General features: G+C 43.7%; 1 protein-coding gene across 3 annotated transcripts in view; it reads left to right on the forward strand.

The window, feature by feature from the left end:
• TULP1 (TUB like protein 1) overlaps positions 1 to 18,473 on the forward strand; it is a 38,628-nt gene that overhangs the window by 4,819 nt on the left and 15,336 nt on the right. The window contains exons 2-7 of one of the 3 annotated variants that reach the window (XM_083445772.1): positions 1,504 to 1,724; positions 4,870 to 4,918; positions 12,595 to 12,727; positions 14,668 to 14,820; positions 15,627 to 15,773; positions 17,070 to 17,183. In XM_083445772.1, the coding sequence (XP_083301898.1) occupies positions 1,678 to 1,724; positions 4,870 to 4,918; positions 12,595 to 12,727; positions 14,668 to 14,820; positions 15,627 to 15,773; positions 17,070 to 17,183 (643 nt within the window). In that variant the 5' untranslated portion in view covers positions 1,504 to 1,677. Of the gene's footprint in view, positions 1 to 1,184; positions 1,725 to 4,869; positions 4,919 to 12,594; positions 12,728 to 14,667; positions 14,821 to 15,626; positions 15,774 to 17,069; positions 17,184 to 18,473 lie in introns of those variants that run through there. The other 2 variants (XM_083445774.1, XM_083445773.1) reach the window with 2 other exon arrangements.

Genomic DNA, 18,473 nt, shown 5'->3' on the forward strand with positions numbered 1-18,473 from the left:
GGGACACATGGCTAATAAGTCTGTTTTCTGCTAGGCAAATATAAATAGAGGCTGCTTTTGCATGAGGATCTTCGGTGCTGCTGAGGAACAGCATTTCTACAACTGACTGTATATGCCATTAGAATGCAATTTATTGTATTGTGTTGTGTTGCATTTATTTATTGCATTTATATCCCCACCTTTTTCTCCAAGGAGATCACGGTGGTGTGCATGGTCCTCCCCCTCCTCATTAAATTCCCACAACAACCCTGTGAGGTAGGTTAGGCTGAGAGGCAGTGACTGGCCTACGTTTCATAACCAAGTGGGGATTTTAACCCTGGTCTCCCAAGCCCTAGTCCAACACTCTAACCTGGTAAATGGTGGGGACAGGGAGAAAGGATTGGTTTCAAGACTTATTCAATCTTATATAAATAGATAAGAGGCTCTGCAGATAATTTATGAAAAGCATGGGAAACAGACTAAAGCATACAAACTGAAGAATAGTTCTAGGCAGGTATGGGGAAGCTTGTCTGGCAAAAACATTCCTCTTCTCCCAGGCTTTGGCTAATAAAGCAATCTATGGCATTTCAAATTCCCATCTACATCTGTTTTGGCCAGTAATAGAGAATCTTAATCACTTTCCTATGTACTGAATCACCTGACATTTCATATGCTTCCATTTGGACATTTCCCCTGCCCCCATTTGTTTCATTTTCATGACTTCACATATTGTGGATCTCACTCCAGGGTCAGCCCCACCCCCATCAGACTCTTCCTCCATTTGCATCCTGGGCTACGTATGCACTATACATTTAATGCACATGACACCCCCAAAGAATCCTGGGAACTGTAGTTTACCCCCCTCACAGAGCTACAATTCCCAGCACCCTTAACTATAGTTCCCAGGATTCTTTGGGAGGAAGTTATATGTCTTAAACATATGGTGTGTATACAGTTTTGCTACGGAGAGATGCAACTGAAAAGCTGTCCTAGGCTGTGAACGGGGGCGGGGGGGGGGGGAGAGAGAGACTCTGGCACACAGGCATGCAAAGTTCCATCCTGGATCTATGGTTTCACACATTTTGCACCAGTCCTTGGCAAGGCAGACACAGTGTTGCATAGTTACAATAATCTTCCCATGGCCCTGTTTAAATGAATTACAGTGACAGATGTTCCATTCTACAGATCTCCCAGGAGGCCTGGCTGGCAGTCCGTCAGCCCCTGAAATCCTATTACCTAGTTTGAAGAAATAAAAAAGTTAATCATCTCCTCTGCTTCCCAACTCCCTCTCATCACCTGCTTCACGGAGGCATCGCTAACTTCTCTCTCGGTTGCCCAAGAAGCCCATGCTGAAGTTATATGCCGCTGCACAGTGTATATAAATCAAGGATTTCATTTCAAACTGTGGGGGGAGATACTCAGAACGAAGTGCTAGAGCTGCCTTGCAAGGACAGGGCGATGGGAAAGGCAAAGGAGAACACCCACAGGCCGGCTGCATTGAAGTCTTCCATTTGATTTTCACAGCAAACAGCTTCTTGTACAGATTTCTTTGATCAAGGCAGCACCGGGGAAGGAAAGAAGAAGGAGCTGTCTTTCCATAGGTCTGCAAGAGAAGTGGCTTTGAATCCCAGGTCTGCATTCCTGCTCTCTCCTGGACCAAGGACCTCTGAAATAAATTAGGGAGACTGGCTGCTAGCAATGCCCCTTCAGTCAGACATCCTCCGTGAGGTGTGGACATCAGATGGGTAAGTACAAGGACCCTCCACCCTTAGGTGTGGGTAGATAGTCACTAGGGAAGACTCCTGGAAACTTATTTTATCAGGTCCTTCAGTGCAGGCTCCAGGGTCTTTATTTTGTGGGGGCAGGCAGGTAGGCTTAAGTAAGATGCTCCCACTCACCCCTGCTCTCAAGTGGGCTCACCACCTCCTCCTCCTCAGCACCGTCACTGCCATGCATTTGCTTGGCCTCTTCCACTGGGCTCCATCCACACAATTCCCCAGAGGGCAAGTGCAAGGCTAGTGGAGGATATTGCTCAGTCACTGCTTGCATGCTCAGAGGTCATGGGAGAACAGGCAAGGGCAGAAAGAAGGAGAAGGAAGAGCAGGGTTGGGAGGTTTCAGGGATCAGTCATGAGTCCCTTTCAGGGCCATGAACCTCAGCAGGCGCCCAGTGAATGTCTAAGGTTCTTCTGACCTCACCATGGTAGGCATGGTGGGGAAGCTCTTAGTGCGGGGTGATATATTCTGTTCTAGGGCAGACAAAGAAGATCATAATTTTTTTAAAAAAGATGAATCTGCTGGAGGGGAGGAAGAACACACATATTTTCTGTAAGCTGGACACCTTCACTAGGAACACAATCAGCTTTCTGGCACCCAAGTGGGTTAGATGTCCTATGGTAGTCACATGGAAATGTTGCCTGAATATAAATCTAATGAACAAAAACCGCTTTAAGCCTCTGTTTGCAAACATTCTTAGATCTTAGCTCTTGAATTGTAATGAGATTTTAGAAATACGATATTATTATCCTTGCCGAAGAAGAGTTAGGCAAATTAAGAAAAATGAAATGTGGATCTAATTAATTGAGTCATTTGTTTTGATCTTAGGTTATACAAAGCAATGATCGCTGTAAAGGAAAAATTTGGCATTGTACATTATAGTTGATTGAATTTTACATTAAATTATGTTGTGGAATATGTTGTACTTTAAAAGGGCGTAATCTGAATCCTGGAATACTGTTCATTAGGGGAGGGGGTTGATTTATACTTTAATCAGTATTTGTTCCGTCATACAGTTTGGTATGAAATATATATGCATCACCTCCTGTAGCTTAAATTCCATTTAATTTATAGGTACTAAGGGAATATAGCAGAGCCAAAACAAAAATGAAAGTTCATCCCAGTGTTCTGTTCTTTGAATTGCAAGGCCCTGCCCCTTTGGCTCTCATTGGATCCAGTTAATGTTATTATTTTATTAATTTATTAATCCCCTTTCATGTGAATCTCATGGCAATTTACAAATGCACCATAAAAACAATTAAAAGTACTATTCAAAACAGTACAGAAATATAGCTAACAATAGGCTCCCGCAACCAAAATCCATCTAAAAGATAGGCTACTGCTTATAAGTTGTTTGGGACAGTTGGAAATTTGTCTCTAATTTTTAGGAGTTACATGCATCTATAAAACATCAAATAACTCAAAGAGCCATTCAGAATGATATTGCATTTATTGGTACTTCCCAGCTGTCTTTGTTACATGTCCATTAAATACCAAGGCTACTGCTTGGAGAAATATCTAACCTACCTTTAGGCCATAGCAATACTCAGAGGACATTTACTAAGCTGAGTCATGAAACAATGTAATGTAGGGTTTTAGATGGGTTTTACACAAAAACTGCCCCCACCCCTGCACCAGAAAGTGTTGAATTTGTGGTGAGCAATATAATGAAAACTAACCAGATTCTATGCTGTCCTGACATCTTCACAAAACTCCAAGAGATTGTCTTGAGATGCTTCTATACTAAATTTAATGTTGGGGTGCATGACAAAATATTATTTTTTTATTGAATAGTGCAGGTATGTAAATAGCTAAAAAGGTGACTGGTCAGCACCAAGAAATTGGGTATTTTGTGAAGGGGGTAACTTTTAAATATGCAGTGGTGGTAATAGAGTGAGGAGGACCTTGATGGGCGTCTCATCTCAACCATGAACCCATCTAGTCACTCAGGCGAGGCACAAGCTCTCAGCCTGAACCTCCCCCTGCCACCATCTTGTCTGCTAATCTACCTAGAGCAAACATGGGGAACATGTGACCCTCCAGAAGTTTACCAGTATTTATCAGTCGACTACCAGTAAATCCCACTACAATTCCCATCATCCACATGCTTGCTGGAGCAGATGGATGTTCATCAACATCCAGAGGGCCACAGGTTCCCCATCCCAGACCTACAGGGCTGATGTAAGGATTCGGACAAGTCAATGGATGTGAAGCTCTTTAGAGCATGATATAAATGCTAAGTATTATTGGTGTGATGGGTTTCGACCCCATCCTAGAAATCTCTATTGTTACTGGCATTTGTTGTGACTCACAGGGATGCCCACCGCCAAGAAGGTGTGGTGGCCCAAGCAAGGGGAGGTCAGAGGTTTATGGTTTTAAAGGCGCCAGCACCTTGGAGGGAGTCCAAGGTGTGGGTTCAGGACCATGGAGAGTGCTCATGCAGCTGAAGCCAAAGATCCAAGTTGCCTTAGCAAAGTATTGGTTTTATAATGAGGCTAGGCCATCATTAACAGGATGCCCCATCCACTGAGGCCTGCCTTCCAGCTAGTTATAGGGCAACTGCCTTCTGCTCTAGCTATTGGCTTGTTTGGGGTAATGAGATTTCTCTGGTGGACATCTCTCTTCAGGGCTCTCTTGACATCCCAAGGAGTCAGACCACTAGCCATCATAGTCCAGTGACACAGGTGGCTCCTCCAGGAAGCTCTGGTGTCTACAAACCCACATGGGACAGTCTAGGAACTAGAACTATCTCCTATTCAGAGCTGCAATTGCACTGTCTTGGAGGAGCTGTGTTGGAGAGCCATCATATCAGTCATGTGGAAAATACAAAAAAAACTTGTGGGCATGAGTAGCACTGATTCCACAATAAAATCCCTTCTGGAAGCACCTGTGAATTTCTGGAAGCACCATAGATAAGCTATAATGCCACCTGCTGACACGAGAAAGGATCACACATAGTTTCTGGGCACCATGGCTGTGCTCAGGCACATTTAATTATTGGAGGATATAACATGGCTAGGAATTCCTCCATAAATATGTTCAGGTAATAACCTAAAGTAAGCCTGCCTAATACCTCATATTTGCTTTCCCTGTCTTCCTCTCCATCTTCCCTCAGTGCAAGTGAGGAACCTGGGAGCCCTCAGCAGCAGAGACTTAATAAGCAGGTAGGAAAATCTGTCCCACCCACCCTTAATACTTGGTTTCTTTTCTAGCCTGCAATGTGTCTGTGTAAGCTCTGGCTTCTCTTCGGGGCTCCTATTACAGCAGCGGCTAATGTTAGTTGTTTGAGCCGGTGTGTGAGGTCCTGTCCATGTCTAGCAATGAACTGAAGTGATGCTTCATTTCTTCTGAGCAACTGATGATTTTGAAAAAATAATAATTGAGAAAGGTGGTTGCTAAATAATACACCCTTGTGCAAAGTAATTGAAACAAACAATGGATTTAGTAGTTTATTGTACAAAACTCACATATATGTACATTAGTAACGGATATGACCTCTGATATTTTTAAGCAGCATTTGAACATGGTTTGGCATGGAGTCTGCTAGTTTCGAACAGTCCCTGTTGATTTTTGGGTCCCTGTACCACACTTGAATCAGTGCCTGAATGAGCTTCTCCATAGTCGCACAGTCTACAGCAAGGAGGTGACTTTTGCATATAGCCCACAAATTCTCAATGGGATTTACGTCTGGGGAATTCCCTGGCCAATCAAGTACCTGTATTTGCTGCTCTGTCATGAATTTCTTCGCCGCTTTTGATGTGTGACAGGGGGCTAGGTCCTGCTGCAATATCCCAGTACCGTCAGGGATATCTTTTCCAGCTCTGGAATAACTCTCTTTAGTAGAACCTCAATATATTGTGGCGAGCGCATCATTCCTTCTATTGGCTGCAGGCTTCTGACACCATAATGACCAACTGACTTTTCGTGTTTATTTTGAGTACAGGATTACGAGTAAGATAGAAAATATGCTTTGTTTCAATTAATTTGCACAAGGGTGTAGCAAAGGTGAGGTCCCTGGACCTAATTATTACCATGAAGCTGGACAAAGGTGCAGGAAATTTCTGCAGCTCAAACTTCAAGAGGGTATATGGTGCAAGAAATTCCTCAAAGCATATTTCAGTGAAGACTGGTTTATCTCAAAAACATCGTTTTGAATGTGCTTGAAGCATGTGGGTCCAGTGGGGTCACAGTAACCAAGCCCAAAACTTTGTTTCTTACATTTGTACTGCACACTTCCTCCAAAAGAGCTCGGGGCAACAGATACACAGGAGGTTGTCCTATTTTATCTTTACAACAGCCCTGTGAGCCTTATGCTGAGGGATAGTGACTAGCTCAATGACATTCGGTAATCTTCATGGTTAAAGTGGGCATTTGAACCCACATCTCTCCAGTACAGATCTCTATTCATTACCCCACAGTGACTCCACTGTAGAAACATCTAGTCCAGGTCAGATCTTGGACCATGTCCTGTTTCCTCCTTGTTTAGGCATAGGGTTGGATGAGCCAGTCTGAGCCAATGAAATAATTTGTTTACCAATAGTGTGGCACAAGAAGACCATAGGTGTCTCCAGGCGCTAGGTTGCAGCTTTGCATTAGCACCTTTCTTGCACAAGATACATGACTTCCCGTTTGATCAATCATATATATAGCCCTCGATAAATGGGATTAGATGCAGGGCACCTAATCTGATCCATCTGCTTCTTCCTCTGCACCGTAGCTCCGAGTGACCTCAATCTCAGAAGAACAGAGTTGTTGTTACAGGCTATTTATGAGCACCTTTTGGCTCACGATATTCATTCTATACTGCCCGTGTTTCGTAGGTAAACACAGCCATATTTGTCATGGTCTTCTTACTCTCTGTGTGAGACAGTATACTGGTGAGCTGTCCACTGATGCCTCAAATGCAATATATTGTTCAGGACACCCACATTTAGGCACATGTATGTATATGCATCTGACTGTGCAGATTAGTTGAGGTCTAGTGTCGTTTTAATCCTTCCCCCTAATTCTGATGTGCGGGCAGTGAGTGCCATTGTTTATGTAGCTAGAATGTGACCACTCATACTAAAAAAGGAAGGTATCAACAGGCTTGGAAGTGGGGGAATCAAGGTTTGCAGAAGGACTGTTTATATATATATATATATATATATATATATATATATATATATCTCCAGTGGGGGGAAGTGATACACAAAGCATCCCAATGAGGACTGAGCATGCTCAGTGGCCATGGAATGCTGACTGATTCCTGGACCAGGAAGCAGAATACTGAGTGGAAAAGGAACATTCTCAACAAAAGCACTCCACATATTGTGTGTCTGCAGCTTATGCCCTTTCTGGAAGCCAATATGAAAGTTTAAAGCTGCTGAGGCTCTAAGATGATTCTTTTAAATAAGAGGCAGCTGAAAATACTGAGACACACAAGCCTTTAGTTGACATAAGGAAAGAAGGTGGGACATATCACTCTCCACTCGCGTCCAACTTGTGCCTTCCTTTTATTACACAACAAGCGGGAGCTGCAACGTGGAGTGTTCCTGTTGCAACGTGGAGTGTTCCTGTCAAGGACATTACACACACACACACACACACACACACAGAGAGAGAGAGAGAGAGAGAGAGAGAGAGAGAGATGTCCATTCCTTACAAAAGGTCTTCTAGTATCAGTCTTTGTCTCTTTGTCTAATGGTCAGTGTTCCGTACAATGCAAATCCCTATAGGGCTTTAGTTACCTAAGCATTTCCATAAGCAGATGAATTGGTGGCCAGTTCAGGCAGAGTTAAACATCTTCCAACATTTAAAGGAAATGTGAAAATGCTCCCAAGGTAGACTGAAGGAATGGATCACTATACACAAGCTCTCATTAAGCCCCTTAGAAAGAAAATAATGCACAATGCAATCCCTCCCTAGTGGGTTTAAAGCATTTATTTTCTTAGATATACTAGCTATTTCCAGCTACAGTTCAATTTAAAAAAATAAATGAATAAAACAAAAATGAGTAAATATGATTCCCCTCAGCCTGCTGGGACAGGATTGATCCTAGAATATTGTATTTGGAAGGAAGTCACTCTCCCCATTAATGCAACACAGAGAGGGAAATTATGACCTTTCAGGTGTTGAGTAAGAAGCTCATATTGTAACAATGCTGAGATAAATTATATCTACATATGCCAAAGAGTTCTCCATATTGGAGTGCAATATTTTCTCAGTAGCAGTATTCCTTTTTTAACCTGACCAAGTTAATAAACATGTTCTTATTTGTTTCCCTGTTTGCCATCAATTGGGGACCTGGTTGGTAAGTTGTGTTATTCCTGTTATTATTGCTGTTGTTATTTTTATTGGGGTGCTTTGAATATAACCTTCTATCGTCTGTCAGTCTTCTGCTTTATATTTTGTTTGCTCTGCATTTGGGTACCTCTTAAGATAACTCAACAAAATTTGGCATCATGGTACCTGAGAGCACATTTTTATCTACGTTTGGATACAATTAGATTCCATTTTGAATCAAGATGGTGAGCTAAATCTTTCAAAACTGCACTCATTATTTTTTTTAAAAAAATATCTTAGGATTCCCAAGCAGTGCCAGGTACAAGGCTGTAGTACTTAATAAACTGTTTTTAAAAAAACACATAAATAACCCTTATAATGAGATTAGTGTTGTATGAACTCTGCTTGTCAAGTTTAAGAAGGCATATTTTATTGCAATTTAAACTTTTCTCTGCACTGGAAGAAGGTCAAGGTTTTATCCACCACCACTGCAAAATAAAAGTCTTCAGTAGACTATTTTTGTGTAGGTGAGGAGACACTAAGATGTTACCTCTGTGAGGAGCATTCCGGCACAGCTTCTGGCTTAAATTAGTAACATGGTTCTGCTCCTGCTATGTTGTTTATATGTGAGAAGCTGAGGTAAATGTTCTCATGTTTTCTCTCTCCCTTCAACTTCACATTCTGTCAACTGGAAGTACTGTTACCAAAAACTGGATGTCAAATGTTAACCATGAATCTTGGCTATTGAATATTCAGTGGATATTTTACTTCAGAAGTCACAGTAGAGTATTTAGGCGGCAATCCTATGCTCACTTCTTTTGGGAGCAAGCCCTGTTGGATTCAATAGCTTCTAAGTAAACAAGTATAGTAATGTGATGTTAGTGAAGTAACTTCTCTCAAAACTCTAATAACCATTACCTCAGAGAGGTGATATGTTGGTTTATTATTGTTTCTGAAGTGGTGAGGTCCATGTAAAAACCCTTGACACAGAAGGACTGGGCATTAGCACAGCAAGGTGTCTAAGAATGCAGCCACACCAGTTGCTAATGGTGGTATTAAAAAAAAATCCTTCATGAAGATTAGCCACCATATCTTTTTGAGTTAAATAGTTCTTCAGCGTTTCCACAGTGAACCATTCCTACTTTTCTGCACCACTCGTAAATCAGTACCTTACTCCCTTCTACAAAAACATTGTCATGGTGCTGCCATTTAAGAATTTCAGGAAACTAGTAGCTAGTTCATATGGTTCTTTGTGTCTCTTCAACTGACAATAATATGTCATGGTGTGACTAGGTTCAGAGGTCTCCTCATACTCCTCATTCAGACACACTGGCGCAACAACTGCACTCCTCCCAGCTGTCTGGATATCATGACTTAAGTACACATCAGTGGGTTGCTGTTTTTAGTTGCAATTTTGTTAAAACTCCCAATAACCATTACCTCAGAGAGGTGTTGTATGTACTGGCAGCTGGATAGAGGACACCACACCAACAACTGGTGCATATGGCAATATTGACTTTAACCTTGCAGTTTTCTGGGAAATCCCCACACACTATTTCAGCATACGCATTTACATTTTCTGCAACATATTTAGAGAGCAATACACATTCATCACCCTATGGCAAAAATTCCAGATGACTCAACAGAGCTGAGTAGCACCTTTCCTTATTCGCTTTTTTACCACTACATAAACCAGACGGTTTAGTTTCTCCATAGGTATCAGTGAGCCACCTAGTGGTGCTAATTGTGATGCAGCCTAAAATAATTGAGATGGGTGTATTTGACTCTGCCCTATTCATCATTGTTCAGTTGCTGTGTAGTTTCGTCACATTTTCGTTGGTTGCTTGGTTGTGAAATTTAAAACGTGCCCAGAATTATTGGGGTGACAGGAGCAAATTACTTAACTACAATTATTTTAAAAAATAATTGACTTGAGATAAATGCAAAACAAAGTATTGTTTTCTTTTTTAAAGTCTCTCTCCCCCCCCCCCCCACTTTTCTCTTCAGTTTAAATCATTATTATTATTTATTGAATTTATATACCGGGTCTCAGGGCAGTTCACAGAATAGAATAAAGATATAAAACTACAAAATACCTAATAAAAATAAAAACAGCAACCCAATACCCCCCCCCCAAAAAAAACATTTTAAAGGGCATAGGATGTAAATCGGATCAACCAAAGGCTTGGTTAAAAAGAGCGTTTTTGCCTGGTGCCTAAAGGTGTATAATGAAGGCACCAGGCGAACTTCCCTGGGGAGAGCATTCCACAGACGGGGAGCCACTTCTAGCCTTGATGGTTATAAGACACCTCACCATGATAATGTGCTTATGGTTTATTCCCTATTTAAAACAAACAAAAAACACCCAGAAGCCACATAAAAAAGACCCTAAATCTCTTTTCGTTTTTACCAACCTTATCATTCTAAAGGCATGATTCATGAGTTTTAAGCATGTGGGATTGGCAGGAGCGGACTGGTTTTGCATATTGGCCGCATGGGGCTTGTCTGTTTATTCTGACACACACCCAGTTACTATCCTGGTGCCTACAAGGCCCTCCTCAACTAAAGGCTGTGTGTCTCATCTACTCCTCCCTGCATTGTTCAGTTCTGAGTGGGCCTGAGTTACTACATCTTTTCGCGCTTTGCAAATATGAGAGTGCTTTGTTTACTTCACGGTTTTGATTCAGGGCCAACTCAACTCACTTGCTTTTGTAAGCATGTTGCATATGCACACATATTGTGTGGTTGGTTCATGTTCTCACCAGCAGATGCCAAGCTGGAGAAGGGGAAAAAATCCGCACCCAATATAAATTAACCAGCTTAACCATTTTGCTTATTTTCCCTTTCCATTAGCATTTTCACCTCGGGATTATTTTAGTAGCAAAGACTCAAAATGTAAATTGAGTGGCAAGAAAGACATTAAGTTCAGGAATATGTTATGGTAGTCACTTATTGCTGAATGGGGGGGGGCAGAGGAACACGATTTGCATTAAAATGGCACGTGCTGATTCGTATATACAGATTCAATTTTAGAAATAATTACCGTAATTTAACTAGAAATGCAGTACATCTCACTACAGTGGGGAAAGACCTGGTGATCTGTGCCCTTTGTTGGCCTACTCTATTGATGGGCAATTTCAAAGCCCCTGCTCTCTCTTATTGTGGGCCTTTAATTTTTTTAAAAAATGTTGGACTTGGCCCAGATAGCTCATCAAATGAAAAAGGTGGGCAGTCCCTTAGGAAGGATACTTACTTACGAAGGTGAAGGAATAATAGTCCTGGAGATGTGCATGACCACAGGGAGTCATGCTCAGCCTTCTTTTGGCTTATAAATCAGTGCTGCTCATTTGAATCACCTGAATTGTTTCCAACAGTGCCCCATCCCCACACTTTGTCATCTGTTTACTTTGCTGCACAATTTTCTTTCCATTGTAGCCTAATATCAGGGCAGAGAAGAGTGGTGGGAATAGTAATGCTCTCGGTCCCTCTCCACTCGCAACATACACAGCCCTCATCCTTTTTATTGGACCGTGGTGGTTGGTGCCCATTGGTACTGGTGGAGCAGAAGGCAGAGAGATGTAGCCAGAGTCCATGATAGGCAGCCCTGTCCCCTGAATGGTTGTATAATAAGGAAGCAGGCTGAGGTTGGTGGGACAGAGTCCCAATCACCCCTATAGACCAGGCTCCACTGCTACTAGATTTTATTAGAAAGTTCATCTGTTATCCACAGTTCTCCTAAGAAATTGCCTTATACCAGGTCAGACTATTTGGCCATTCTAATGCAGTACTGGCTCTCTGGGGTCCCCGGCAGAGACCTTTCCCTCACCTGGTACCTTTTAATTATAAGATGCCAGGATTGAACCTTCCACATTCAATGCCTCTGCTCTGCTACAGAGGTCTCTCCACATTCTGGTTACATAGGAGAAGTCCCCCTTCCATTTGAGCGTGTTTTGGATCAGCGGTTCAATCAGGGCAGGACTTTGAAGCTGATGTCCAGGGTCCCCAAACGCAGCAGGGCTAGCTTACCACATTTGGTAGGAAGGGCACGCTACTGTCATCTAAAGATGGAGCCTCCACATAAGTCTAAAATTACTGAACTATGCCACTCTCTCCTGAGTTTACAGGACCTTGGATTTCTTCTCTGTTGCAAAGCTTAGGGCAGCAAGATGGTAAAGATTTCAACACACCTGTCAGGTGAACAAAAGAACATGAGCAGAGCCAATTGGATGGGGCCAATGGCCCATCTAGTCCAACACCTTGTTCTCATGGTAACCATCAGGGCTTGCTTCCTTCTCTCAAAACTGGGGCCCCTTCCTAACAAGAATGGGGCACAAGTTTATCAAAACAAGATACAGTGCACTGTTTATGGGCCACGCTTGCTGTGTAGGCTTTGGACTACCATTTCCCCAAAAGCCCAAAGCCATTTCCCCAAAGCCCCCCAACCTACTATCAGAGAACAAGGCAGCATGTCACCAGGCTACTCTCAGCAGTTGTCTGGAAGAGGGTCATTGGGGGGGGGGTCATTTCAGGAGAGAGATGTTGCATTGGTCTTCACAACCCATGTCCCCTCATGCAGCCTCACCTGCTGGAGCAGAAGCCAAAGAAGAAACGGCAGGAGGCTACTTCACTGGAGGCCAAGCCAAGAAAGACCAGAGTGAAAAAGCAGGAGGAATCAAGCCCTGCGGAAGAGCCAAGTGCCCCCCGACCAGGTAAGGGACACAACCAATGTTCCAGGAATTGTGGTAGATTAGCACAGGAAGCTGCCATGTGGTGATCCAGACCACTTGTTCCCATATCTGGCAGTGACTCTCCAATGCCTTCCCCAAGAGTCTTTCCCAACCATGCTACCAGTTATGAAACCCTATGTATGCAAAGCCTGTGACCTAATACTGAGCAATGGGCTCTCCCCTTTTCAGGTACCTCCCCACAGGATAATATCCTACACCCCACAGCCAAACCAGAAGTATGGCAGTGTCATCTCAAGCACTGGTCCACAAACAAGTTTCATGCCGGCCCTACTGCTGTCTCCATCAGTCAGCAGGCACACAGGAGCTGGCTCAGGTGGCAGCAGTTTTCATGGCTGGGTTGCAAAAGGTGATTTAGGCTGCAACCCTAATGCCAGCCACTGCCCAGAGGGGTTTATGATGGAGCCACATCTACAACCCTACCATGCACAAGTGGCTGGGGCAGAAGCTAATTCTTTTTCCTCCATGTGTTTGTTTTTTTCACTATTTGCTGCTGAGGCAGCAAGAAGTAAACCCCACCGGGAAACGAAGGAGCTGGGGAGAAGTGCTTTTCAGGAAGGAAAGACTGGAATGGGATGAGCTCAGTTTCCTCCTCCCACTAGCTCCTACAATACTTTAAATACCCATTTTGCAGGAATTTGGTATGAGCCCACTTATGCCATGCTCCTGGAGCACCTTTCCTCCTTACTTTCTAGGCATGGTCCACATTTTAAAACTCCATGTACAAACACCACTTTTTTCTGCTCTGGAGCTTTCCCTATGAAGACCCACTCTTTAAAACTGAATTGGAGCAAAATCTGTGGAAAGCCCGAATAGCCGTTTGCTCTGGTTCAGCCAGTTTTCGCAGAGAAAGCTCCAGAAGAAACGAAAGGGTGCTCGGATACAGAGCTTTAAAGTGCAAACCTGTGCCTGGAAAGAGCAGGGATAAGCCCTCAGTTTGGCCCTTGACTGGATGTTGCAGCCATAGTGCAGTCGCAGTGTCCTAATCTGCTTCATCCAGGAGAGGGCAGAAACACAACAGGCAGGCAGCTCAGCCAGAAGGACATTGCACACAGCCCCTCACACCACTGGCTCCTGTGAAATCATCCTTTTACCACATGTAGCCAAAGCTTCCTGGTATTCCTTCTCTTCAAATGAGAGCACAGGGCAAACTCTTTCTGTTCTCACACAGGTAAGGTGTTTGCCACTCTCCCAATGGCCCAGCTGTGAGAGCGCTTGTTCCCAAAACACCAGTTCTGTGAGTTACTTGGGGCTCCTCCAGACGACCTGTTTATTGCATCAATCATCCTGATTTGCTTGCACAAAGCTTATATGAAGGTTCGATTACAACTGCTCTTTAATGAGCGTTGATTGGCATTCATCTTGATTTGCTTGCAGGATGTTTTTCTGTCTTCTTTGATAGTTGTTCATTCATTCTGTCACTTTCCAAACTACAACAGGTCTGATGCTGTTTAAAAGTGGGTTTGTTAGGGAGACAGGGCGCTTTAAATCCAGTTCCCCAGTATGTGCTAGAATCCCTCCTGCAGAATACTGACAGTCTTGGAGGCACCCTTGCACTTATAAAATGTGCAGCCTCACGAATCCTAAGACTGGCTTTCAGACAGGCCATTTTCACATCACTGTATCCCTCCCCCTCATAGAAACACAGGAAACTACCTTGTCCCGAACCAGACCCTTGGTCCATACAGCTCAATATTGTCTACACGGATAGGCAGAGGTTCTCTGGGATTTCAGTCAGGGAGTCTTTCCTGCAAATGCTGCAAATGAAACTAGAACCTTCTGCATGTAAAACTGATGCTCTACCACTGAGCTACAGCCTCCCTCCCTCCTGTTATCTGCCATTGTATGCACACCCCTAGTGCTCTTTTCTCATCCATCCTGACTCTGGTGTCTTCTGTCATAAGCTGCTGTCAAAAAAGTGAGAAAGAAAAAGGAAGAGAAGCCAGAAGAAGAAGGTGAGAAGGACCCACCTGCCAAAAGCACCAAAGAGCCCAGGAAGAAGAAGGAAGCGGCCTCTTCTCATCTCGTTGTGACCAAGGCATCAAAAAAGAAACAAGGTAAGGTGCTCCCCATTCTGTGCTCCAGCCAGTGTTTTGAGCAGCAGCAGAGGATGTTCCATTTCCCTGCCTCTAATTTCCAGCACTTGAATGTTTTTCTTCAAGAGATTTGAGGGGTGAGTGTGTAGAGGGCAGAGGCTGTTATGCTAAAAGTCTCCCAGAGCAGAAATACACATGTCAAAGTTTCAGTTATTCAGTGTGGCTGCCCATTTGTCATTAAAAGTGTGCATTTCATTTGTTCATCCATTGTTATGGTAAAAAAAATAATGAATGGGAATTTGTGTGAATGGAAATGAAATGAGCATTCATTCATTCATTCATTCATTTATGGGAGCCCTTTTTCTTAAATTGTTCTGCATCAAAGAAATAGGCTAGGACACTATGTACAGTTCCCAGAAAGGTCACAGAGACATCTGTTCTGAAGCAAAAGAGGCAGAGGTGAAATTATTGATAAAATGACCAGTTAATGAAACATGATTAGTATTAATCCATAAGCAACTTGCCAGTCCTCTTTCCTCCACCACCACTATCTTTCTCTGTCCTGTCTTGCTACTCTCCTCTTCCTCCTTAAAACCTCTTGGAATCTCCACCCCCTCCTTTGGGTTACCATTACAGGGAGGTAGATTATAGCAACAAGGATTGTTTATGCAGTGTCAAAGTCCTCAGCTCCAAAACTAAAGGTATATATATCAAGGTGCAATGCGACTAGGTTCTGTTCATAATAACATTTGCTGTATCAATTGATGTGGTTGTTTCCTCTCATTTCCCTTCCTTAACGGCTGTTTGTCCAAATTTCAAACTTCTAGAGGACTCTGATGAAGAAGATGATGATGATGATGAAGAGGAGGAGGAAGATGATGTAGAAAGCGAAGATCCTCCAAAAAAACCCAAAAGGAGGATCCACAAAGATGTTCCATCTGCTGGCATTAAGGAAAGGAAGCCCAAAAGTAAAGGTCAGTGGCTTTCAGTGGCCATCTTTAAGCCATAGATACTGGCTGAAGAGTCACTTCCTATTCCTTAGGAGCCCCTGGAAACAGTAATTCTGTGAGGAAGACCAGGAATCTTTCTCACAGTAGACATCCAGGTGCCTGTGGGAAACCCACAAACAGGATTCAAGCACAAGAGCGCTCTCTCCTCCTTTGGTTTCTAGCAACTGGTATTCAGAAGCATCACTGCCTACAACTGTGCATGCAGAGCATATCCATCATGGCTAGTAGCCATCAATAGCCCTCTCCTCCATGAATGTGTCTACTTCTCTTTTAAAGCCATCAAGCTTGGTGACCATCATTGCCTCCCGTGGGAGAGCGTTACACACACACACACACACACACACAGCACATGACTTTTATGTCCTGCAGGAAATATGGTTAAGGAAAGGCATTTGAGGGTGAGCTATAATGGAGACTCATATGTTTTGCAATCACCTCCCCTTTCCCATCCTATAGCCATCCTTTTCCCCCTTCCCTTGCTTTCTGCTCATCACCCATATGTTTAGATTGAAGCCAGGCTCCATCAACCACCTCCTACTGCCCCTGAACAATTTCCATTCCAGCTGGCCATTGCAAGAAAGACTATTTATCTTAAAATAATTTGTGCCCATGTCTGCTTTTTTCTTCTTCCCTCCTTGTGCCTTTCTCCTTTTGTCTCATGACTTTTAGATAACCCTACAGGCAGGGAGTGTCTTGTCTTAATTGATTGATTCAGCCTTTTTGGCTCAAAGCGGGCACAAGAGCACTAAATGAATTAAAAACTCTTACCTTTCTTCAGCAATGTTTCTCCATTTTTATTGTTTCCATTCTTTGAGTCTCATTGACTTCTGTTGCGCTGCATCTTCCAGGCACAGGCCTGCACTTTAGAGCTTTGCGTTCAAGAGGAGCTGTTGCTATTGTTGTCCTGGCGCTTTCTCCAGGGAAACCTGCATTTCACCACTGAATCAGAGCAAGTGTTCATCCACAGAAAACCCAATTGTCATTTGCCCCGATTCAGCGGTAAAACGTGGGTTTTCCTGGGGAAAGCACCAAGACAACAAACAAACAAACAACACTGCTCAGACATGCAGCTTTCAAGCTCAAACCTTTGCCTAGAAACCTGGCAAAAAATGAAGCCTGGAGGAGTCCCTGCTGTATCCTCCTCTGCCCCATCTGCCCCAATCCATCTCCCTTGACTGTTCTCTCTTCAGCCACTTTCCAGTCGCTGTCTTTTCCAACCTCTTGATGAAACCCTTTATTGACCATTTCCCCCTTGGACAGGAGACAAAGCTGAAGCTGATGTCAAGACAAGAACTGTCAAGACGCTGAAGAAGGAACCAGTGTCTGTCTTCCAAGTCAATGGGGACAAGAAGGAGAAAAAAGTTAAAAAGAAAGGTGAAACACACACACACCCCACTGAGATCTGCTTTGTGGTTCCCCCAGCTCCACCCTCTGCAGGATTCCCTTTAGCTGTTGGTGACCATACATTTAAAGCAGCATTATACCACTTTAGACAGTCATGGGTTCCCCCCCAGGAATTTTAGGAGCTGTAGTTTGTTAAGGAGCTGTAGTTTGGGATGCGGGTGGTGCTGTGGGTTAAACCACAAAGCCTAGGACTTGCCGATCAGAAGGTCGGCAGTTCAAATCCCCGCGACGGGGTGAGCTCCTGTTGCTCGGTCCCTGCTCCTGCCAACCTAGCAGTTCGAAAGCACGTCAAAGTGCAAGTAGATAAATAGGTACCGCTCTGGCTGGAAGGTAAACGGCGTTTCTGTGCACGGCTCTGTTTCGCCAGAAGCGGCTTAGTCATGCTGGCCACATGACCCGGAAGCTGTACGCCAGCTCCCTCGGCCAATAAAGCGAGATGAGCGCCACAACCCCAGAGTCGGCCACGACTGGACCTAATGGTCAGGGGTCCCTTTACGCTTTACCTTTAGTTTGTTAAGGGTGCTGAGAGTTGTTATTCTTCTCAAATAATTTGGGTCTCCCAGGGCAAAACTGCACAGTGGTTTTGGGGCGGGGGGGGGGGCGAAGCTACTGGAGAGGACCTTCCCCTAGCACTTCTCTGCTCTAGATGGTACGCTACTGAGGTGGTGTTTCCAGGTTCCTCACCACCACCACCACAAAGGCTAAAGGGCTCTTGTTATAAGGTTATTGTGTAACATCAAGTTTGAACTTTCAAGGTTCCAGAGGAAGGATGATCAAAGTCCCACCCCACCTTCCTTAGGACTACATAACACTTGCATGCCCTGAGGGGGTGGCAGAAGATCCAAAAGACCAGATCAAAGAGCTTGTATCTTCAGAGAGAACTCTCTGTTCTGTATTTTGTAGCATTTGCATTTTAAATTGCAAACTACCTTAAGGTGCTTTGGCAAAAATAAATGATGTGAAATGAAAAATGACATTTATAAATGGGTCAAGCAAGCATTCTGTGCTATAATCTCCCCCCCCCCCTCTAAAAGTTAAGTTTACATGGATGCCATGGTGCCATGCAAAGATAAATGAACTAGGGAAGGAACCAAAATGTTTATTTAGAGCTGTGTAGTGAAAACCAAAACAATTCTGGTAGCCTCTTAAAGAAGGGACATAAAGAAGCTTATGCCAACCTGGTGCTCTCCAGATTCTCTGGACTACAACTCCCAGGAGCTCCAGCCAGCATGGACATGGTAGCTGGGCCTGATAGGAGAG

Source organism: Podarcis tiliguerta (genome assembly GCF_965153285.1).
Source record: "Podarcis tiliguerta genome assembly, chromosome: 6".
Taxonomy (NCBI): Eukaryota; Metazoa; Chordata; class Lepidosauria; order Squamata; family Lacertidae; genus Podarcis; species Podarcis tiliguerta.